Source organism: Engystomops pustulosus, chromosome 8, assembly GCF_040894005.1.
Source record: "Engystomops pustulosus chromosome 8, aEngPut4.maternal, whole genome shotgun sequence".
Taxonomy (NCBI): domain Eukaryota; kingdom Metazoa; phylum Chordata; class Amphibia; order Anura; family Leptodactylidae; genus Engystomops; species Engystomops pustulosus.
In genome coordinates, this window is record NC_092418.1 from 28,787,465 (window position 1) to 28,811,755 (window position 24,291).

At 42.9% G+C, this 24,291-nt stretch overlaps 1 protein-coding gene and 1 long non-coding RNA gene across 2 annotated transcripts in view; one reads left to right on the forward strand and one right to left on the reverse strand.

The window, feature by feature from the left end:
• Window positions 1-1,261: 1,261 nt before the first annotated feature.
• FOXL3 (forkhead box L3) overlaps window positions 1,262-24,291 on the reverse strand; it is a 38,717-nt gene continuing 15,687 nt past the window's right edge. Inside the window, exons 2-4 of the mRNA XM_072122577.1 lie at window positions 7,859-8,034; window positions 6,277-6,445; window positions 1,262-3,057 (exon numbers count right to left, since the gene is read on the reverse strand). Of these exons, the coding sequence (XP_071978678.1) occupies window positions 2,593-3,057; window positions 6,277-6,445; window positions 7,859-8,034 (810 nt within the window). The 3' untranslated portion in view covers window positions 1,262-2,592. The remainder of the gene's footprint in view (window positions 3,058-6,276; window positions 6,446-7,858; window positions 8,035-24,291) is intronic.
• Window positions 2,522-4,011, forward strand: LOC140076049 (uncharacterized). Its single transcript, XR_011849505.1, has 3 exons — window positions 2,522-2,624; window positions 2,746-2,869; window positions 3,359-4,011. It is a non-coding gene; the product is annotated as an uncharacterized lncRNA (long non-coding RNA).

Sequence of the window (24,291 nt, forward strand, 5' to 3'; positions counted from 1 at the left end):
GCGACAAATGTTTCTCGGACACTTCTTAAATACATGTACAAGAAGTTTGCCCTAAAAAGAATGTGCAATGTCAGACAGAAAACTGGTGTAGGGGCTTTAATGAATGAGGGGAAGTGTCCCTCAGCGTGTGGGTATGTCAGGAAAACTCCTGATGTACAGGTTAAACGTGTCCATAGACTAAATGGGGGGAGATTTATCAGAAGTGTCTGAGGTAAAACCAGGGGGGGAACTAGGAGAGGAAGGGCCCCATAGCAGACTTCTGAATAGGGCCCCCCTTATCCCTTAACTCACACATGTAAGTTACAATCAAACACAGTGGGGCACATTTACTTACCCGTCCCGTTGAAGCCGCCGATCCGAAATGTCCGACGAGGATTCGGAGCTGCCACGATTCACGATTCAAGATTGTGCATCCAATTTCCTGCATGTGTTGCTTCCCCCGCTGAGGTCCGCCGGAGTTCACCTTCTTCTTCCTGGTGATGATCTTGCGACACAATTTTGAAAGTTAAATTCCGCGGTTTGTCCGAATCAGTTGGGTTGTCCGATGTCCACGCCCCCCGATTTGTGTTGCATGCAAGCCGGCGCCACAATCCGATCGTGTGCGCGAAAAAGCCAAGGCAATTCAGCGCAAAACGGAAAAATTAGCAAAACCCAACGGAAATGCGTCCAACGGGCCCTTAGTAAATGTGCCCCAGTGTATACATACCATATATACATACATACAGCAAATAAATATATACAGAAATATAGCATATACACATCACATATGAACACACATATATAGCATATACACATCCCATATGCACACACATATATAGCATATACACATCACATATGCATATACATACAGCACATACACACATGCATACAATACCATATATTCAGTATATGCACAGCCAAAACCCCCAAAGTCGGGGCCTCCTGACACTGTGGGCCACATAGCAGCTGCTATGGCTGCTACCCCTGTAGTTATGCTCCTGAGTAAACTGTTCTAGTTACTAAGGGAAACCAATCAAAGCTCAGCTTTTCTTTAATAAACAGCTGTAGGAAATTGAAAGCTGAGCTCTGATAGGTTGCCATGGGCAACTAGAACAGTTATGCTCTCAGACACCTCTGCTAAATACCCCCTGTCTGTCATAAATCAAAAGTGAAAACAAATTATGAAACAATTTTTTTTTTAAATGTAAAAATTAAATATATATATAAACAAATAAATTGCAAATAAAAACAATTGTGTATCTTTGCATCCCAAATGCCCTAGCAAAATAAAAAAATAATCATTCCATACAGAAAAAAAACCTTAAAAAAACTTTACGCCATTTTGCCACGCGTAAGAATTGTAATAGATAGTGATTTCAACGTTATACAGTTTCCAAAATGGCCTCAATGACAACATCATCTTGTTCTGTGAAAATTGACAGACAGCTCTGTATGCCAAAGTACGAAAAAGTTGTGGGTGTCCCAATATGGGGATGGCAGACATTTTTTTAAGGATATTTTAAAATAAATAAAAGTTTGGTTTTCTCCGCGATCGTACTAACCCAAAGAATAAAGGGGATCTATTATTTGCACCTCACAGTGAAACCTGAAATAACTAACCCAGCAAAAAAATTACACACCTCCACAACATTTGGAATTTTTATGTACAATTTATATCGTAGATGACAATCCCTCATAGATTCTGTAAAAATAAATATGTTATGGCGGTGAAAAATGGAAACACAAAAACGGAAAATGGCTGTGTCCTGTAGTGGTTAACGGAGGTCACGTGATAGCTGAATACTTGCAGTCTTCTGTTAGGAATCTTTCCAAAATAGTAAGATGCAAAGAGATGTGAACGGGGCCTTAAAATTAAAAATATATTAGGACCTGCAGTTTGTAAATGGTAAACCTTCAAGGCTACAATGCTATGTACACAGAGCCTACTAGGGGACACACACTATGTTATAGAATCTGTTGGTACTGAAAACTTTTTGAACTCCAATGTTTGACCCAATCTAAGAATTGGTGCTCGGCTTATGGAGGGTCTCTGGTTCCACATAGGAATTTTATACATCCTCTGGTACATATGATATTTTTGATTTCCAGGAATGTTTGTATCAGTGAACCTGTTATTTAGGAGACATTAACATCATATAATATTTTTATATTTAGTTTTTTATTACTAGTTTTACTTATTGCTTAGTGGATATTAGTGGGCAATGAGATAAAACCCACTTTCGGAAGAATGGGGGACCTTTACCGGATAGAGACAATCAGTGGGGATCCAGAGGGACCATATGGTAATAACATTCTTTAAATTATTCTTAGCCCTTTTTATTTCTTTTATATATTTTTACATATTTCAATGTAAAAGTAACATCTATGTTATGTCATCAGTTATTAGAAACCAAAACCAGGGGTAGTCAAACAAGCAGAGGTGCAGATCTCTCAATCTTATCTCTGTGTAGTTCCCTGGTTTTGGCTCATAATGACTGATGCAAATAACAGAAGACAATAACTGAGATGTCACCAAACACAAAAAAAAGTGATCAGTGATCTGTTCCAACTATTACTTGCAGCTAAAATCCCAAGACGAAGCGTCCATGAATGTCATAGACTCCAGAAGTGGAGATTCCTTGACTGTGAGTCCAAAATATGGAATTTGTTGTCAAGAATATTATGTTGAGGTCTGAGAACTGGTAAAGGGTCCGGAGAGGATAAAATGTAATCAATACTAAACTTGATCTCTTCTGTTTTTCCAAGGCTTGATTGACTCTGCGTGGTGGAAATGTTGCCGGAGAAGATGATGTTGGTGTCCATCGGTCTGGTTCTTGGTTCAGTTCTGTTTTCTTGTCCGGTCGCCATTTGTTCTGAAGATTCCATCAAGGTAAATTCTCCAGAATGATGGCTCTTCATCAGGCTTTGCTTCCTGTCTTTTGGGGATTTTTTCATATTCCGTCTTCTCCTTCTCCTCTTATAATTCCCGTTTTCAAAAAGATCGAGCATGGACTCACATCCTGTAGCGAAAGACCAATAGTTTCCTTTCCCCTTATCATTCCCTTCTGTTCTTGGAACCTGTAGATACATAAAAGATGCTGTCAGAATCCGGTATATGAAAACCATATGCATGAAGCTGCCAAAACATCAAGTACTCAGAATCTCGGCGCTTACCATGCGCGCGGCTCTCCTTCACTTCCTATGTAGCCTCGCGCATGGTAAGCGCCGAACGCGTACCTCCCTGCGCCGGCTATAAAGTTTAATATCGATATCGCAGTTTAAAACACTAACAAAAATAAGCTCTGGCACCAGCTCACCCTGAGTGGTAGGTTTCCTTTAACTTTAAAATTATGCTAATGAGTCTGAGGGGCTACCTTAGCCCCTGTGTGATCTGTCTTTACAGGCTGTTACATTGTCTCATTCACCCCCTGCTTCCTCACTAGTGGACTCCTATGTCAGAGTACAGTAAGTATGTAAGAAAATGTACAAAAATGGAGGATGAAGTTCTACATTATTTTCATATTATACAGCACAAATCTACTCTACATATTGATCTGCTCAGCTTCTCCGTTATGTAACATGCCTCCTGCAGATATGACACTGTATATAATCTGCTCCTCCTGCTCTATAACATGCTGCCTGCAGATAGGACACTATGTACAATCTGCTCAGCTCCTGCTCTATAACATGTTTCCTGCAGATAGGACACTGTTTATAATCTGCTCAGCTCCTCCTGCTCTATAACATGCTGTCTGCAGATAGGACACTATGTACAATTTGCTCAGCTCCTCCGGCTCTATAACATGGTGCCTGCAGATAGGACACTATGTACAATCTGCTCAGCTCCTCCGGCTCTATAACATGCTGCCTGCCGATAGGACAATGTTTATAATCTGCTCAGCTCCTCCTGTTCTATAACATACTGCCTGCAGATAAGACACCTTGTACAATCTACTCAGCTCCTCCTGCTCTATAACATGCTGCCTGCAGATAGGACACTATGTACAATCTGCTCAGCTCATCCTGCTCTATAACATGCTGCCTGCAGATAGGACACTATGTACAATCTACTCAGCTCCTCCTGCTCTATAACATGCTGCCTGCAGATAGGACACTATGTACAATCTGCTAATCTCCTGCTCTATAACATGCTGCCTGCAGATAGGACATTATGTACAATCTGCTCAGCTCCTCCTGCTCTATAACATTCTAACTATAGATAAAATATTATGTAAAGTCTTTGTCACTCCTCCTGCTCTAGTATTTGATGTCTGCATCTAGGACACAATGTACAATCTGATCAGCTCCTTTTGCTCTATAACATTCTGCATGAACATACCTGTATATGTGTCCATCATCCTCTGTTATTCCTCTGGGTAATGTGCTATACTTGTTTTTAAGAAAATATCATGACTTTTTTGAGGACTAGACCTTCCATGCCTCTTTACAGGTTACTGTGATCTATTTATCTTGTAAATTTAGCTATTTTGACCATTGCTGGACCATTTCTGTGTATGTTGTCTTTTTAAATGGATTTGTTTTAATTGATCTAATAAAGTGTTATTTTTTGCATTCTACATTTTGGTTTTTTTCCCCTCTTTTTTGTGGTGTTATGCTTATAGGCCAAACCGCACGTTTGTGCAGCGGGCGACACATTCATGAAGACCGAGATCCAGTCTTCATGAATGTGGCGCACACTGCATACGCCCGAAATGCAGGAACTGTGGGCACCAGATTTTTTTCTGGTGCACTCAGTTCAAGGGGCGTTTGCCATATTTCTGTTGGACATAAATGTGGCGGCTGATAATAATAATAATCCTTTATTTATATAGCGCACACAGATTATGCAGCGCTGCACAGAACTTGCCAAATCAGTCCCTGTCCCCAATGGGGCTCACAATCTAATCAACCTACCAGTATGTTTTGGAGTGTGGGAGGAAACCGGAGGACCTGGAGGAAACCCACACAAACACGGAGAGAACATACAAACTCGTTGCAGATGTTGACCCTGGGACGTGAAACCAGGTCCCCAGCGCTGCAAGGTTGAAATGCTAACCACTGAGCCACCTTGGCGGCCTCCTATGTGAATAGACCCTGGAATGCCCCTTTCTGTGTATGGGATTGTGTTGTGCCGTGCATAATGCAGTACTACAATACAATACTATGTGCAGTCTACGCCAGAATTCTGGTGCTCAATGCTTAATAAATGTACCCCACTACGTACAATCGGTTCACCTCATTTAGCAGATAAGTTGCTCTTTGCAATTTGTCTATAAAATGACCTAATCTTAGAGAAATATGGAGAGTAATTGCTGCAGGTGAGCCACCGCAAACTCATCTAAGACGCAGATGAATTTCAGTGAATATTGCAACTAGGTAGAATCTGTAAGTTGTATGAAGCAGTGATAAGATACATACAACAATCTATGGGGCAGTGACCCCTATTGTATGCAAGGCATTGTTATGCTACATTCAGTACCATATTATGCAGAAATTCTCCTCCATTGGTATTGCTGCTGAAGACTAATGTATATTTATGCTTAAATTATATGAATATATAATTGTAACCATGGAATCTTATGAGCGTAAACAACTACAACTTCCAGGACTACAGGTCACATTCATCATAGTTATGGTAGATAGCACATACATGGTGCAGCTGCTGCAGGACTTCTTTGCACTTCTGGTACGTGATTTGGATGATGGTGGATATAAAGCTGGCTAGATACGAATTACAAGGTGCTGCAGCAGATGAGGTTGAGTATTCTATAAAGCACACTGATGCAGACTTTGAGAGAATACTACACAATGAGGCACATTTACTTACATTCCCACCGAGTTCACTGACGATAATGCCCTGTGCCGCCAATCACTAAGATCGTGCGCCCGTTATCCTGCTTGTGTCGCTTCCCTGATCCGGTCCGCCGGAGTTCACCTCCTTCTTCCTGGTGCATGTAAGTGCATTGTCTTGCGACACAATTTGAAAATTAAATCCCGCGCTCAGTCCGAATCAGTTGGATCATCCGACGGCACGCCCCCCCGATTTCTGTCACATTAAAGCCAGCACAGCTGCGCCAAAATCCATTCGCGTGCGACACAACCCCAGTGTAGACACCTGTTAAATACCTGTCACAGCCGTGTTATCGGGGCACAGTCCGTCGAAAGTGCCATCTACGACCCTTAGTAAATAAGCCCCATTGTATAGAAGTAGAAGAGCTGAATTTGACTACTGTTATCTAAGTAGACCTGAAGAGAAACTCAACTCTGCTACATCTGCGAGGTTTGTCTTGTTCTTACCTTTACAAAACAGCTGTTGAGGGACAGGTTGTGCCTGATGGAGTTTTGCCAGGCTCTCTGGTTTGATCTGTAGTATGGGAATTTCTTCATGATAAAGTCATAGATACCAGACAGGGTGACTTTGCTGTCAGGACTTTGCTGTATGGCCATCGCAATGAGCGCAATGTAACTGGAACACAAAAAGTTAACACATGAGAGTTTTGCCTGCAGTATTTTGGTATTAGGGACCTGTGACTGTTGTTAAATTACAACTCACACCTGAAACCTTCTTCAGTGACATCAAATTTTATGTCATCCGTTGTGGTCAGTTTGACAAGTATCCGTTATCCAACGGAGGAACAGTCCTGCAGCCTCCGTCATTTTTTCAGTCCAAATTTTTTTAAAAAAAAATTCAATATTTACCGATGGAAAAGTCACCGATAACTTCTATTGCGTAAATTCAAAGAAAGACAAAATAAGGTTGTTCTGTAATTGTAGTTGGTGACACATTTGTGCTTTCTGAATATTGTAATTAACAGTATTAATAATAAATATAACAATAAATAATTAATAATATGAATTAATAATAAGTATAATAGCAATAATTGTTATTCATATTAATAATAATATTATTACGTTTTATTACTATTATTTTTATGTGTTTGAAATGTTCCAGGTAATTTTTTGATTTGATTTATTTAATATTATTATTAATATGATTTATATAATGCAAATTCTTTAGACTACGGTATATTCAACTTTATAATTTTCTCCGAAAACAAAGGTTTAATTAAAGTCGTGTGTATATATATATATATATATATATATATATATATATATATATATATATATATATATAGGCTGTTATAAATGGCTTTCATTATTATTACTATTATTATTATTTACAGAGATTTACAATTAATTTTGTAATTAAAATGATTAAAGTAATAATAATACAATCATTATTATTATTACTACAATTATAATTTTACCATTAACAATATTTTAGCTATAGTAACTACATCTATATTATTTAATTATTTTTAAACTTTTTAATAATACTTGATGGTGTATTATATTATATTCTTTCATAAATATAGAAACTTAGGAAAAAAATATTCTTTCAAATATCCTATAAGTTACAATAAATTATATTATTTTATATAAATATATATTTTTTTAAATTAATTTTTAGCATTTATAAATTATCATTAAATAACCCATGATATTTCACCGAAAGAGGTGGTGCCGTAGGACTAACATAAAATCTAATCTTTATTAGAACATTTTCTAATATAATGTAATATTCAAATATTTACAGGTTACATTTGCATATTATATTTAATGGTTACATTTTCATTTACTCCTATGACACCAGCGCTTTCTGTTATATAGTAATATTTTAATCAAATTTTAGGCCACCATTAAATATTTTGTTCTGTTTTTCCAACTTTTACAATGAAGGGAAAGAAAATAAATGTGAAAAAACAATCAATGAGATTCTGTTCATTTTCGAAAAAACATTGCAGTGAGTAAAAGGAACACCTAGCGTCAAATAGACAAAAAGTGAAAAAACAAAATAGTAAAAAGTCATTCTTCTTACCTGTAGGCCGGTCTGGTGCACTTCTTTTCCTCGTCCGAGCTGCAGGTCGGATACTCATCCCCATCGTAGTTGAAGCAGTTATATGGGTACTGAGTATGGTCAAACATAGTGCAGGTCCCTGAATATGGATCTAATGTGGCTTCTGTATTTGTGCCGGGTCCTGTTTGTTGCAGCTCCTGTAAGGGAGGAGGAGGAGGGGGGGGGGGACGTGAGATGCTCTACTAGCTCTGGTCTCCGAATCTACTCCCCTCCCTCTGACTAAGGCATGAGGTTGTTCTCTTGACATTCCTCGACTCCCAGACAGTAAGTCTGTTGGGATATTTTGTTTTGCATCCAATCTGGTTATAAAGAAAATCTTGATTAAATTGGTCGGGTCTATCGTGAACCCTTGAACTCTTTGAATGTCGCTCGCTGGGTGGTCCTGATGTAGACACATAAGATGTTGGTGCCTGGAATAAATATTTTTTTTTTCTTTCTATATAAGCAAACAAATGTGATCTCTGCAATACGCATATATGAAAGAACTTTATTTTCATAGAGTTTATTAAAGAGACGTAGGCGGCCGAGCCGAGCATCCTGCGCAGGTACCCACGTCAGCCACCAAGAGTCAAAAGCTCTGATGTTCCCTGGCCTGTAATAGATAGCAATTCCATCTCTTTTAATAAGAAGGAAGCAATATTTTTCAAAAGAGAACAGAGCGGTGGATATGAAGGACCGCTGTCAAGAAGCGGAGTTAAAGGAAAATAGCTGCGGGCCACAGAGCTGCCTGTGTGTGGGCTTTGATCTCCCGGATGAATTAGTCTTAATAGCTTTCCAACTCCGTATTCAAAATCGTAACAATGCGAGCCGACGCGTTCTTCTCCATGCCATATTTATTGGATCTATCGTGTAAACTTGTTAGAAGCGAAAATAGGTGAATGGGAGATGATAAGGCGGATGCGTTAATATTCCAGGATCTGTGCCAACCATCAGCCGGGGCCCGAGAGAAAGCGAAGACATAGGGAGCTGGTTTACACTGTGACGCTTTTGTATAACGCTGAAGGTCAAATAAGTTCCGTAGATTCATTTTTGGCACGCTGCGTTTTGCGGCAGGCTGTGCAGCGTACAGTGGGAGGCATGGAGAAATTTGGGTAAGGATCACTTTGTCTAGACAGCTCTGATTTATATTACAAAGCGATCATTCATCTAATTATGGCGCGCTGACAATTAATGCTTAAAAATAGGGTTGAAGGATGGTTGTTGTTTGTTTTGCGTTTTCTTTTTACGCGGGTGTTATTATGCATGAAAGTGGCAAGTTTCATCCATCTACTATCTACCTATCCATCTGTCTATCTATTATCTATCTATCTATCTATCTATCTATCTCATATCTATCTATCTATCTATCTATCTCATATCTATCTATCTATCTATCTATCTATCTCTCATATCTATCTATCTATCTATCTATCTATCTATCTATCTATCTCTATCTACCTATCTATATATCCAAAAGTACAAAAATCGTAGGCAGCACTCCAGCAGTGGCACCGTTTTGCTGTAAAACACCTTCATCAAGCCTTTGGCCTTTGGATTGATAAAGGTGGTCTACAAACGTCAACGTCACCACTGCTTCAATAAACTTCCCCTTTTTTGGAATTTTGGAAGTCTGGAGTGCTGCCTACATGTTTTCTAATTTTGGTAAACAAAGGATCTTTCCGGGATCTGTTGAGGTTCTTTCTTCATTGTGCGGACTTGGCTTTCTCTATCTAATTTATCTATCCATCTATCTATTCCATATCTATCTATCCATCCCATCTATCCATCCCATATCTTTATTCAACATTACGGAGTGCTGCTTCACCGTCGATTGTTACTTTATCTTGGGGTCGGTGTCAGACCCTCTGAGAAGACCTGCACCCTACTTTTTTACATGGTGCTGCTCCATACCTGTTTCTTTAGACTATCTATCCATGCCATATGTATCTATCTACATATCTATCCATCTCCTATTATCTATCTATCTATCTATCTATCTACATATCTATCCATCTCCTATTATCTATCTATCTATCTATCTATCTATCTATCTATCTATCTATCTATCTATCTACATATGTATCCATCTCCTATTATCTATCTATCTATCTATCTATCTATCTATCTATCTATCTATCTATCTATCTATCTATCATCCAATTCATATTTATGTACCGTATAGACTGAAGTATAAGTACAGTAAGCCCTTCTTACTGTATACTAGAGTGAGGTTCCAGCCATTGCCGAATTATATCATGGCTTCTGCTTGAGAACCCACAATCCTTTTCAGGGGAGCCCCGGAGTGACGCTCCAATGATAATGGAAACCTCCCCTCCTTGTTTCAACAGCATGTGGCAGAGCAAGGTGCAATAAGTTAGCAGCCTGCTCTACCACACAAGACAGCGCACCTATAGCCCAACATCGCAATAAAGTGATGTCACCACATCTACTGCTCTGGACTACAGAGGCTGAGTTCTGACCCACGCTGTGACAGAAAGGTAAGTATTTTTTATATCTATCTAATTTAATTTTAAGTCTATATTTAACCTATTTTAATGTCACCGGAGTATAAATCCATTGTAATTCTTGCTTTTTCAATAGGGCATGGACATGGTCTATTATCCGAAACTTTAATTGTCCTTCTGTATGACCATTATCCAAGGAATGTTTGGACACTGTGAAATCATTCCTATCCATTTGTCTCCCCCACACACAGCAATTGGCGCTGCACTGCTACTTCACATGTTCTTTCCCAGCATGCACGCTTGCCAAGTCAGCTGATCTGATGCCCATATGTAAGATGGGGTGGGTTGGTTTTCTTTATCCACTACATAGGGCGTAGCGATTGCGGTGGAAGGGGGTGCGACCATGACCATGCCAGGGGATGAAGGGAGCTCGCAATCTGCTATGTGCAAGTCCAAAGGAGGGAAAACCAATCAATTGTAAGGGGGCCTAAGCCTCTTGATGTATCCAGTAGCCCCAGAGCGATAGAATTCCATCATATTCTGAGGAACAATTATCGTCAGATGATAAATCTCACCCATTCTATGGAGATGTTAGATGGATTCAATGGAAATGATTTATCATACACTGGGGCCTGGTGCACCAGCATGTGATGTTCCCCCCTCCCCTCAGGCACACCAGATATCAGAAAAATCTAGCCTCCTGATGTATCTGGCGACTATTCTCCTCTGCTATTCTATGCCAGGAATTGCCATAGTTTCAGGGCTTGTACACCAAAAAAATGATTCCTCAGATGCCACATCTCCAAGGATGTCCATCATCTTTTCTCCCTTTTTGATTTTCCTCAGAGCTATTTCCACATGCTCCATGAGGAGATCATGAAAAAAAAAATTTGTGATGAACTTTCAACGTTTTTACATATCATTAAGTTGTTTTCCACAAGTCAGCAGTAGAGATTAGCGAGCACTAAAATGCTCGGGTACTCGTTATTCGAGACGAACTTTTCCCGATGCTCGAGTGCTCGTTTCGAATAACGAGCTCTATTGAAGTCAATGGGAGACTCAAGCATTTTTCAAGGGGAGCAAGGGTCTGCACAGGGAAGCTTGACCAAACACCTGGAAACCTCAGAAAATTATGGAAACAGAACGGAAATGGACAGGAAATAGCAGGGGCAGCATGCATGGATGCCTCTGAGGCAGAAGAAATCAGACAGCAACCTCAGAAGATGATTGCTATGGCTAGTTTCTAAGCAACACTGACAGCACACAAAAGGATTTTGTGCTGTGACTGTCACTTTAACTTTTGAAAAACGCTATGGTAGCCCTAAGAAGGGCTGTTGGGTTGTTGTAGAATCACTCCTGCCTAACAGTAATCTACTAGCACCCGAACGCTTTCCCTGCAGCAGCAGCTCTCTCCCTAACGGCATCCAGACAGAGAATGATCCGAGCAGCGCGGGCAGCGGCTAGTCTATTCCAGGGTCACCTGATCAGGCCAGCCAACCACTGCTATCGACGTGTAAGGGTACCACGTCATGCTGAGTGGAGTGCAGAATCTCCTGGCTTGTGATTGGCTCTGTTTCTGGCTGCCAAAAAGCAAAACGGCGGGAGATGCCATTTTCTCGAGCGGGCGAAGTATTCGTCCGAGCAACGAGCAGTTGCGAGTACACTAATGCTCGAAGGAGCATCAAGCTCGGGTGAGTATGCTCGCTCATCTCTGGTCAGCAGACATCTGTCAAGTATCAAGTCAAGTATATAAGTATCATCTTTGCCATCTGTATACAAAGTGTTTGAAAACCGAACATTGCAGGTTTGGATCCCCAAACCGGACTTCAGCCAGTTCAGAGTTCAGAGACCCAAATCTTTAGCGCTCCACCGTACAGACCCTGGATTGGTGCTGGAAAAGTGCTCGGCTCACCAACCCAACACCCCCCCCCCCCCCCAACCCCATTAGTAACATCCACAACCAGTGCTGGCAAAAGCATTCTCCTCCACATCTATGGAAATACTTGCATTCAGTGCTGGCACTGATCATGGGTGTTACTGGCTGAACGTTCCGATGAAACTTGGCCAAACCTGAACCAGAGCATTCAGAGCATTGTGGGTGCTATCCTTGCAGAGATAAATGGTGAACTGTGAACGTGCATCTAAAAGAATAAGTTATTATATAGTCCTGTCTCATCCATAAAATATAAGTGGTTTATCATATTATTACTTATAACTCAGAATATTAAGCTCCCATTTCACCATTGGGCCTCAACCATTACTGCTTATAAATCCTGTCACTGCCCTCGTAGTATTTAAAGTCTCAGGGCACATCATCTACATAAATACAGCACCAGACCCAAGCTCAGTACATAAATGCAGCACTGGAGCTGAGCACCATACAGATATACAGCACCAGAGATAAGCTCAGTACATAAATACAGCACCAGACCCAAGCTCAGTACATAAATGCAGCACTGGAGCTGAGCACCATACAGATATACAGCACCAGAGATAAGCTCAGTACATAAATACAGCACCAGACCCAAGCTCAGTACATAAATGCAGCACTGGAGCTGAGCACCATACAGACATACAGCACCAGAGATAAGCTCAGTACATAAATTCTAGCACCAGACCCAAGCTCAGTACATAAATGCAGCACTGGAGCTGAGCACCATACAGACATACAGCGCCAGAGATAAGCTCAGTACATAAATACGGCACCAGAACCAAGCTATTGATTTTAGAATATTTTCAGTAAGTTCTGATTCTACATTAACACTTCTACATTTACAGAAGGGTTTTTTTTTCATTTTCTCTCACTTTTCAGGAAGCTGTTGTATAATTATGCAAGATAACAAATACCGTGTAATCTAAGGAAAAACAGGATCAACTTCTTAAGTCATTATCAGCAGCCTTAGGATTTGTTCTGTAAATGTAATATTTTCACCATGTAGCAGAACCAGGTTTATCATATGATGTACACAATAGGCAGTCATATTCCCAACAGAAAGTTTATAACAAATCTAAAGAGGGCTCTTTAACAAATCATCGGAACGGGGGACTTGTTTCCCCCTGTAAGAAGGAACTACAGACATTGGATACACCAATCAGAAGCACAAACCATAGCTTGCTCATAGATTGCTCAAGGTATATAGTTATTTCATGTTGAATATCGAAATGATAGAGGGTAGCCCATCAATATAGAATAATAGAAATACGTTTAAGACACAAAACAGGGAGGGAAAGTACATATATATATAGATAGTTATAATAATAAGCTTTATTTATATAGCACTTGCATATTCCGTAGCACTTTAAAACTCATAAGGGACATGTTAAATGTTAGATGATAGATAGGTTTACAGACAGACATTTGGAGCATTTGCCCCAAATTGATTCAAAATATAGTAGAATCAATAGTACCCCTATCTTCAAGCTCATGCACTTAGCTTGGTTCTGGTGCTATATTTATGTATTGAGCTTATCTCTGGTGCTGTATGCCTGCATGGTGCTCAGCTCCAGTGCTGAATTAATGTACTGAATTTGGGTCTGGTGCTGTATTTATGTACTAAGCTTGGCTCAGGTGCAGTATTTACTTACTGAGTGTGGTGCTTGTGCCTTGTTTATGCACTTCACTTTGTGCCAGTGCAATATTTATGTACTGAGCTTGGTACTGGTGGTGTATTTATGCATGGTGTTCATCTCTGTTGTTATATTTATGTTGCAAGCTCAATTCTGGGGCAGTATTTCTGTACAGCACTTTGTTCTGTATTTATGTGCTGAGCTTGGTTTAGGAATGATATATACTAAGCTTTATGCTGGTGCTTTTTCGTGGGAGGCACTGTATCAAAAGTTACTGTTTTTTTATGATACATTTGTGGGGGGCACTGTAAATATTTTAACACCTTAACAATCATCGTATTGTCTTTTTACAGAGGCCGTTGAAGGTATTTCTTCTGATTGAACGTCTTTCTATCGAAAGAAGATTGCAGGATATCCTGTTTAACATCTTAGACACAGCCGTCAAATATAGACAACGGTGTCTAAGCGGGTGCACAGGGAGTGGGTTCCCTCTGTCACCAATCTGCACCCAGCAGCTGCAATTGATGACATCACACAGCAGCCTGGGGTCCAGTGAAGGACCTCAGGGATTGTGGGCCAAGAATATATAAAAATAAGTGAAATAAGAATAAAGTCTTAAAAAAAAGTTAGAAAAAAACTCCAAAACATGACCTGCACTTGTACCTCTACACTCATACCAACCTAGGCTAGAAACGTTTAAAAGTTTTTATCCCGAAAAAAAACAATGAAAACCAATGCCTAAAATGACATTTTTAAATCATCCAACACACAAAACAGATAGATAGATAGATAGATAGATAGATATGAGATAGATAGATAGATAGATAGATAGGAGATAGATATGAGATAGATATGAGATAAATAGATAGATAAGCAGCAGAAAATAAGCAGCACTCCAGAACGTAAGATGTCCGGTAGCAAAAAAGGTGTTGATTAGAGATGAGCGAACATACTCGTCCGAGCTTGATGCTCGTTCGGGCATTAGCTTACTCGAAACTGCTCGTTGCTCGGACGAATACTTCGCCCGCTCGAGAAAATGGCATTTCCCGCCATTTTGCTTTTTGGCGGCCAGAAACAGAGCCAATCACAAGCCAGGAGACTCTGCACTCCACCCAGCATGACGTGGTACCCTTACACGTCGATATCAGTGGTTGGCTGGCCAGATCAGGTGACCCTGGAATAGACTAGCCCCTGCCTGCGCTGCTCGGATCATTCTGTGTCTGAATGCCGCTATGGAGAGAGCTGCTGCTGGTCAGGGAAAGCGTTAGGGTGTTCTATTAGAATAGTGTTAGGCAGGAGTGATTCTACAAGAACCCAACAGCCCTTCTTAGGGCTACAATAACGTTATACATTTTTTTTTTTATTTGCAGCTAGTACCATATTGTGAGGAATTTGCAGGGGGACTTGCTACCGTTGTGTTTAGCTCTTAGTGACACACATATCCACCCCAAACACCAAAGTGGGAAAATTTATTAGGGGTTGGATTTCAATTAGGCACAGTCTGCCAGTTTCTTTTTATTTTACGTTTATTTTTTCATAACTCAGCGTCATCTCATCTGGCATAGCAGTGTGCTTTCATACTTGGCTAGAAAATAGCCATAGGAGAATCCAAATGGCTTACTTAGGCCACAAAAAAAAAGTAAAAAAAAAATTAAAGTTATAACTTTCATTTTCAAAATGTTTAACCCGAGGGCTAGGGGTAGAGGACGAGGGCGGGGACGTCGGCGTCCAACTACTGCAGGGGTCAGAGGCCGTGGTCCTGGGCGGGGTGAGACACCACCTGCTGATGAGGGAGCAGGGGAACGCCGCAGAGCTACACTCCCTAGGTTCATGTCTGAAGTTACTGGGACTCGTGGTAGAGCACTGTTGAGACCAGAACAGTGCGAACAGGTGATGTCGTGGATTGCGGACAATGCTTCGAGCAATTTGTCCACCAGTCAGTCTTCCACGCAGTCCACCCATGTCACCGAAATCGGCACTCCTCCAGCTCCTGCACCTCAGCCTCCTCCCCCCCAGTCTGCCCCCTCCCAGGAAAATTTGGCATTTGAACCGGCATACTCTGAGGAACTGTTTTCTGGACCCTTCCCACAGTCACAAACCACTTGTCTGGTTGCTGCTGAGCAATTTTCCGATGCCCAGGTTTTCCACCAGTCGCAGTCTGTGGGTGATGATGACCTTCCTGACGTAGTGGAAGAAGTGTGTAAAGAGGTGTCGGATGATGAGGAGACACGGTTGTCAGACAGTGGTGAAGTTGTTGTCAGGGCAGGAAGTCCGAGGGGGGAGCAGACTGAGGGATCGGAGGATGATGAGGTGACAGACCCAAGCTGGGTTGAGAGGCCGGGTGAACACAGTGCTTCTGAGACGGAGGCGAGTCCTATAGCAGAACAGGTTGGAAGAGGCAGTGGTGGGGCCAGATGGAGAGGCAGGGCCAGAGCTGGTGCATCAGCGCCAAATGTGTCACGTAGTGAAGCTCCCATGGCGAGGGCTACCGCGGCGAGGGCTAGATTTTCAGAAGTCTGGAGGTTCTTTAACCCCTTAAGGACCAGGCCCTTTTTCGTTTTTGCGTTTTTATTTTTCACTCCCCACCTTCAAAAATCTATAACTTTTTTATTTTTCCGTGTACAGAGCTATGTGATGGCTTATTTTCTGCGTAACAAATTGCACTTCAAAGTGATGGTATTAAATATTCCATGCCGTGTACTGGGAAGCGGGAAAAAAATTCTAAATGCAGTGAAAATTATGAAAAAACACATTTGCGCCATTTCTTGTGGGCTTGGTTTTTACAGCTTACACTGTGCGCCCCAAATGACAGGTCTATTTCATTCATTAGGTCAATACGATCACGGGGATACCAAATTTGTATAGGTTTTATAATGTTTTCATACATTTACAAAAATTAAAACCTCCTGTACAGAAAAAAAATTCTTCATTTTGCCGTGTTCTTGCGCTAATAACTTTTTCATACTTCGGTGTATGGAGCTGTGAGTGGTGTCATTTTTTGCGACTTCTGATGACATTTTCAATGCTTCTATTTTTAGGACTGTGCGACCTTTTGATCACTTTTTATAGAATTTTTTCTATTTTTCAAAATGGCAAAAAAATGCCATTTGCGACTTCGGGCGCTATTTTCCGCTACGGGGTTAAACGCAGTGAAAAACGGTTATTATATTTTGATAGATCGGGCATTTTCGGACGCGGCGATACCTAATGTGTTTATGATTTTTACGGTTTATTTATATTTATATCAGTTCTAGGGAAAGGGGGGTGATTTGAATTTTTATGTTTTTTTAATATAATTTTTTTTTTTTTACTTTTTTTTATTTATTTTTTTCACTATTTTTCAGACTCCCTAGGGTACTTTAACCCTAGGTTGTCTGATTGATCCTACCATATACTGCCATACTACAGTATGGCAGTATATGGGGATTTTGCATACCATCTATTACAATGTGCAGATCGCACATTGTAATAGATGGCCTAAAACATGATAGCCTCGGATCATTGTGTGATCCGAGGCTGTCATGGTAACGGATCGCCGATCGGAGCCAAGATGGCGGCGCCCACGCGCCGCCGGCTCTTTAATGCCGCCGGCAGCTTTGCCGGCGGCGATCAAAGGGTTAACACCCGCGATCGGTGGAAGCACCGATCGCGGGTGTTAGCGACGGGCATTTGCTTCATTATGAAGCAAATGCCCGGTGAGTATGAAGAGGGCTCAGCCCGTGAGCCCTCTTCATACTCCCCCATGCGCAGTAAGACGTAAGGGTACGTCTTATTGCGCTATGGGGTTAAGGAAACACCGGATGACCGACGGACTGTGGTGTGCAACCTTTGCCAAACCAGGATCAGCAGGGGTTCCACCACTACTAGCTTAACTACCACCAGTATGCGCAGGCATATGAATGCTAAACACCCCACTCAGTGGCACCAAGCCCGTTCACCTCCGGCCGTGCACACCACTGCTCCTTCCCCTGTGTCAGCTGATAGTCAGCCCCCTGCCCAGGACCCTGGCACAAAAACCCCATCGTCGCCTCCACGATCCTCCACAGCATCCACCAGCGTTCAGCTCTCCATACCCCAGACGCTGGAGCGGAAAAGGAAATATAGTGCAACCCACCCACACGCCCAAGCCCTTAATGTCCACATCTCCACGGACACGTGGACGAGTGCTGCCGGGCAGGGCCACTATATATCGCTGACGGCACATTGGGTTAACTTGGTGGAGGCTGGGACCGAGTCTGACCCTGCGGCTGGTCATATACTGCTGACGCCGAGGATTGCGGGGCCTACCTCGGTCCAGGTCTTTCAGGCCTACTATGCCTCCTCCTCCTCCCACCCCTCCTCCACCTCCTCCTCCGAACTACCATCCGTGGGCATGGCGCCATCAGTCGCTAGCTCTAGGCACAGCAGCAGTGCCGTCGCTAAGCGACAGCAGGCGGTGCTCAAACTGCTGAGCCTAGGCGATAAAAGGCACACTGCCCAAGAACTATTACAGGGCATCACGGCGCAGACTGATCTGTGGCTGGCACCGCTGAACCTGAAGCCAGGCATGGTTGTGTGTGACAACGGCCGTAACCTGGTGGCGGCTCTGCAACTCGGCAGACTGACACATGTGCCATGCCTGGCCCATGTGTTGAATCTGATAGTTCAGCGTTTCCTCAAGACATACCCCAATCTGTCTGATTTGCTCACGAAGGTGCGCCGCATCTGTGCGCATTTCAGGAAGTCCAGCACAGATGCTGCCACTCTCAGGGCAGCGCAGCGCCGCCTCCAACTGCCCGCTCACCGACTGTTGTGCGACGTGCCCACGAGGTGGAATTCAACATTAACCATGTTATCCAGAGTTTACCAGCAGCGCAGAGCGATTGTAGACTGCCAGATGTCAACTTCCACCAGAACTGGTAGTCAGGTCAGTCAGCTTCCTCAAGTCTACAATGAGGAGTGGACGTGGATGTCTGATATCTGTCAGGTGCTGAGTAACTTTGAGGAGTCAACACAGATGGTCAGTGGCGATGCCGCCATCATCAGCCTCACCATCCCGCTGCTTGGCCTGTTGAAAAACTCTCTGATCAGCATGAAGTCGGAAGCTTTGCACTCGTCACAAGAGACGGGGGAAGAAGATTCCCTTGTTGATAGCCAAAGCACCCTCAGGTCTGTTTCTCATCGCATATCGGAGGAGGTGGAGGAGGATGAGGAGGAAGAGGAGGAGAATGTTGGCGAGACACAAGAGGGGACCATTGTTCAGTCCTTCACTGTTGAGCGTGTATGGGCAGAAGAAGAGGAGTTGGAGGAGTAGGAGGAGGAGGAAATGGACAGTCAGGCCAGTGAGGGAAGTGAATTCTTACGCGTTGGTACTCTGGCGCATATGGCAGATTTCATGCTAGGCTGCCTATCCCGTGACCCTCGCGTTCAAAGAATTTATTCCAGCACCGATTACTGGGTATTCACTCTCCTGGACCCACGGTACAAGCAAAATCTTTCCACTCTCATCCCTGGAGAGGAAAGGAGTGTGAGAATGCATGAATACCAGCAGGCCCTGGTGCACAAGCTGAAACAGTATTTCCCTTCTGACAGCGCTAGCGGCAGAGTGCGTAGTTCTGCGGGACAAGTAGCGAGGGAGAGTAGGCGAGCAGGCAGCTTGTCCAGCACTGGCAAGGGTACGCTTTACAAGGCTTTTGCCAGCTTTATGTCACCCCAGCAAGACACTGTCACCTGTCCCCAGTCTCGGCAGAGTAGGGCTGATCTTTACAGAAAGATGGTGAGGGAGTACGTAGCTGACCATACCATCGTCCTAAATGATCACACTGCTCCCTACAACTACTGGGTTTCAAAGCTGGATATGTGGCACGAAATGGCGCTGTACGCCTTGGAGGTTCTTGCCTGCCCTGCCGCTAGCGTGTTGTCCGAGCGGGTTTTCAGTGCAGCTGGTGGCATCATCACCGATAAGCGTACACGCCTGTCGACTGACAGCGCTGACAGGCTGACGCTTATTAAGATGAATAAAGCCTGGATTTCTTATAATTTCCAATCTCCACCAGGTGAAGGAAGCTCAACCTGAATAATTTATGCACTTATCCTCCTCATTTTCCTCCTTCTCCTCCTCTTTGTACACTAAAGCAGAGGAAACTGGCTATTTTTTGACAGGGCCCACTGGCTCTAGCTATAGTACTTTATGCATTTTATTTTTCTGGAGGGCCACCTACCCGGTCCTCTGTTTTAAACAATTTTTGGGACTGCCACATACAGGCACTCAATCTATTCAATTTTTCTGGAGGGCCACCTACCTGCTCCTCTGGTTTATAAAACTTTTTTGGACTGCCACATACAGGCACTCAATCTATTTCATTTTTCTGGAGGGCCACCTACCTGCTCCTCTGGTTTGAAAACTTTTTTGGACTGCCACATACAGGCACTCAATCTATTTAATTTTTCTGGAGGGCCACCTACCTGCTCCTCTGGTTTGAAAACTTTTTTGGACTGCCACATACAGGCATTATCCAAATTAAATTGTCTCCATAGCAGCCTCCACACGTTGTCTCCATTGCTACCTCCAAAAGTCCTCCATATAGCTGCCTCCATACATCGTCCCCTTATCAAACGAGGTGTGTCAGGCAGAAATTTGGGTTGTTTTCATGGCTTCCACAACAAACTTGTTAACTTTGTCGCCACCCTGCTGTGTAATCCACAAAATATACTGGCAAACTTTTATCATTTACCGATATTATTTCAGCGCTTCTTGCGCATCTGTTTACATTCCCCTCACCCGCCATATCCCAAACTTATAAGAACGCTACTACACTTAATCTTATACAAAAGGTTCTTAGAAGTGCTGTTTGGGGAGTAGCCTAGAGACAGGGGCTTGGATTGGCGAAAGCTCGCCTGGCAGCGGAGCGCCAGTTCCATCTCAAGATCCGACTAACATAGTTTTAACTGCAGCACCTTTAATCTACTACTAGTTCACTGCCTCCATACATCGTCCCCTTATCAAACGAGCTGTGTCAGGCAGAATTTTCAGGTGTTTCACCAGATACATAGTGGAACGCGGCCCATCTGTCGCCGCCATGCTGGAGACCTGAAGTTGCAATCATAGCAGCGCAATATGGATGCCCTATACTATCGCTCTTAATCATGGAACCATTTCCGTAAAAACAATTAAAAATAGAACCACTATGCTATTCCATTATTCCTAGGTGAAATATTCAAACGACCCGGCCTGCTTTGAAAATTATAATTTTTTCAAAGTAAACGCTTCTGGCCCCCAGGCCCATTTTGGGTGGGGAGGAGCCGAGAGACAGGGGCTTGGACAGGCAAAATCTCGCCTGGCAGTGGACCGCCAGCTCCATCCCAAGATTAGGCAGCCTCAGAGGCATCCATGCATGCTGCCCCTGCTGTTTCCTGTCCATTTTGCCTCCACGATCCTCCACAGCGTCCACCAATGTCTCATTTCAACTCTCTATACCCCAGACGCTGGAGCACGAGAGGATATGCAGCACATCATCCCCTTATCAAACGAGCTGTGTCAGGCAGAATTTTCAGGTGTTTCACCAGATACATAGTGGAACTCGGCCCATCTGTCGCCGCCATGCTGGAGACCTGAAGTTGCAATCATAGCAGCGCAATATGAATGCCCCATACTGTCGCTCTTAATCATGGAAGTCGTCTCCATGGCTGCCTCCACATGTTGTCCCCTTATCAAAAGAGCTGTGTCAGGCTCATTTTTAGGGTGTTTCACCAGATACGTTATGGAACTTGGTCACTATGTCGCCACCATGCTGTGTTATCGACTAAATATACCGTCAACCTTTTGTTCACATAGGAAATCATTTCACCTCCTTTGGTGAAACCTGAGTCCATTTAGGGTATGTCGCCATGACACTCTCTAGCCTGCCACTGCTGCCGCTGCCTCTGCATGCCGTCCCCTATAGTGTCAGGGTCAATTATTGGATGTTTTAGATGCTATCTAGCCTCATTCGGTCACTCTGTCATGGCCATGCTGTTGCCCATAATTTTGGCATAATGGTGCGATTAAGCAGCCTCAGAGGCATCCATGCATGCTGCCCCTGCTGTTTCCTGTCCATTTCCGTGGTGTTTCCATCCTTTTCTGAGGTTCCCAGGTGTTTGGCCAAGCTTCCCTGTGCAGAGCCTTGGTCCCCTTGAAAAATGCTCGAGTCTCCCATTGACTTTAATGGGGTTCGTTATTCGAGACGAGCACTCGAGCATCGGGAAAAGTTCGTCTTGAATAACGAGTACCCGAGCATTTTAGTGCTCGCTCATCTCTAGTGTTGATCTTTATTCCATGTTTTAAGAGTAATGAAGTACAGAAGCAACGTTTCGGCTCCTGAGAGCCTTTGTCAAGCCTGTCAGGTTGACAAAGCTTCTGTACTTCATTGTACTCTTAAAACATGGAATAAAGATCAACACCTTTTTTGCTACCTGACATCTTACGTCCTGGAGTGCTGCTTATTTTCTGCTGCTTACTTGGAGGATCTGGAGCCCGATCTTACTAAGCTTGCACCCAACTTCTCCTTTGAAAGACAAGCGTGTGCTGTTTGAATTTTCTAAAAGTAGGTAGATAGATAGATAGATAGATAGATAGATAGAAAGACAGATAGATAGATAGATCCACCATTCTCCTAAATCTGATACGCCAAGTTTTTCTCTGAGTCTCCTGGTATGATTCATGCTCTGTATTACCACCCACCACCCACTAATTGTTGGGTGCACTTGTAGCTGTTAGTTACTAATTGTTTGCTGCGTCCCCCTGTTCTATAAGGCTGCAGCATGTGGTTACTGTTACATCTCTCCGCCATAAACAGGTGTCATTGATTAAAGTGACTCAGATTGTGAAGAAGCCGTCGTGTTTTCCTGCTGGTTCATCAGACGTGTGCAGCGGGTGGAGAAGATGTGCAGCTGCTTCTTATATTACATTCATTCAATGCGGCAGCAGATGTATAAGAAAGTCATATACAGTGGGTACCAAAAGTATTCACACCCCTTTACATTTCTCACTCTTTTCATTGCAGCCACTAGGTAAGATCAAAAAGGTTCTTTTTTTTTGCTCATTAATGTACACTAGTCCCCCATCTTGACAAAAAAAAAAAAAAAAACGCAGAAATGCATATATTTTTGCCAATTTACTTAACAAGTTTTTAAGCATGCGTTTTCATTTTGTTTAAAAACGCATCCGTTTTTGACCGTTTTTCCCAATCATCTTAATAGATAAACAGGATGTAGGCAGCCATATGCATGGTAAATGGTCCAAAAAGGACAAAAACGGATGCTTAAAAATGGACCAAAAACGCCATGTGTGGCATCACCCTTAGGGTCACTGGGGGGGATTTATTATGGCCTTTCAAACTGAAAACTGGCAGTCATTTTTCCCCCCTCTCTCTGTGCCTCTTGCACCTGAATTTATGAAGTGTCGGCACCATAATATTGGTGGTTTCCGACACTCTCAACTTGTTTCTATTTTTGGGCGCAAAATTTTGGCGCAACTTATTAATCCACCAGTTTTCTGGCACTTCTATTTTTGACAAGTTTTTTGATGCCTTTTGTGATGCAAAAATTGCCAATTTCTAAAAAATAAGAATAAAAAATAGATAATTTATTAATTCCTTGCACCACAAACTTATACCCCACTGAAAAATATAGAGTGGTTCTAGCTCCATCCTGCATCAAAAATAATAAATGCCCCTCATTGTCTTGAACCTTTGCTGCCACCACCATGTGTCACTGCTGGGATTGTATTTGGCCTGGTGATGAGCAGCGCTGCTTAGGCTATATTCACACTGCCGTTGCCCGCCCGTACCGTACCGTAGCGGGCAACGGCAGTGTACGGGGAGAGGAGGAGGAGGTGAGCGCAGCTCACCCCCGCCCCTCTCCATAGCAACCTATGGCGCGCGGCGCCGTATTACGGGAAAAGATAGGACATATCCTATCTTTTTCCTGGGTACGGAACGGTACGGTGCCGCACGTGTGCTGCACCGTACCGCTCCCGTAGGGTGCCGTGCGCCCATAGGAGTGTATGGGGGACGTATATCGGCCGTATATACGTCGGCCGTATATACGTCCTCCATACGTTCGTGTGAATGTAGCCTTAGAATTAACACCAAAATGTTCAATCTTTGTCTCATCAGACCAGAGAATCTTATTTCTCATAGTCTTGGATCCTTCATGTGTTTTGCACACTGTATTCAGCTTTCATACGTCTTGCATTGAGGAGAGGCTTCCGTTGGCAGAATCTGCGATAAAGCCCCGACTGGTGGAGGCTGCAGTGATAGATGAGTATGTGGAACTTCTTTGCCTCTCTCACTAATGCTCTTCTCCCACTGTTGCTTAGTTTGGATGGACAGCCAAGTCGAAGAAGAATTTTGGTTGCCTAAAACT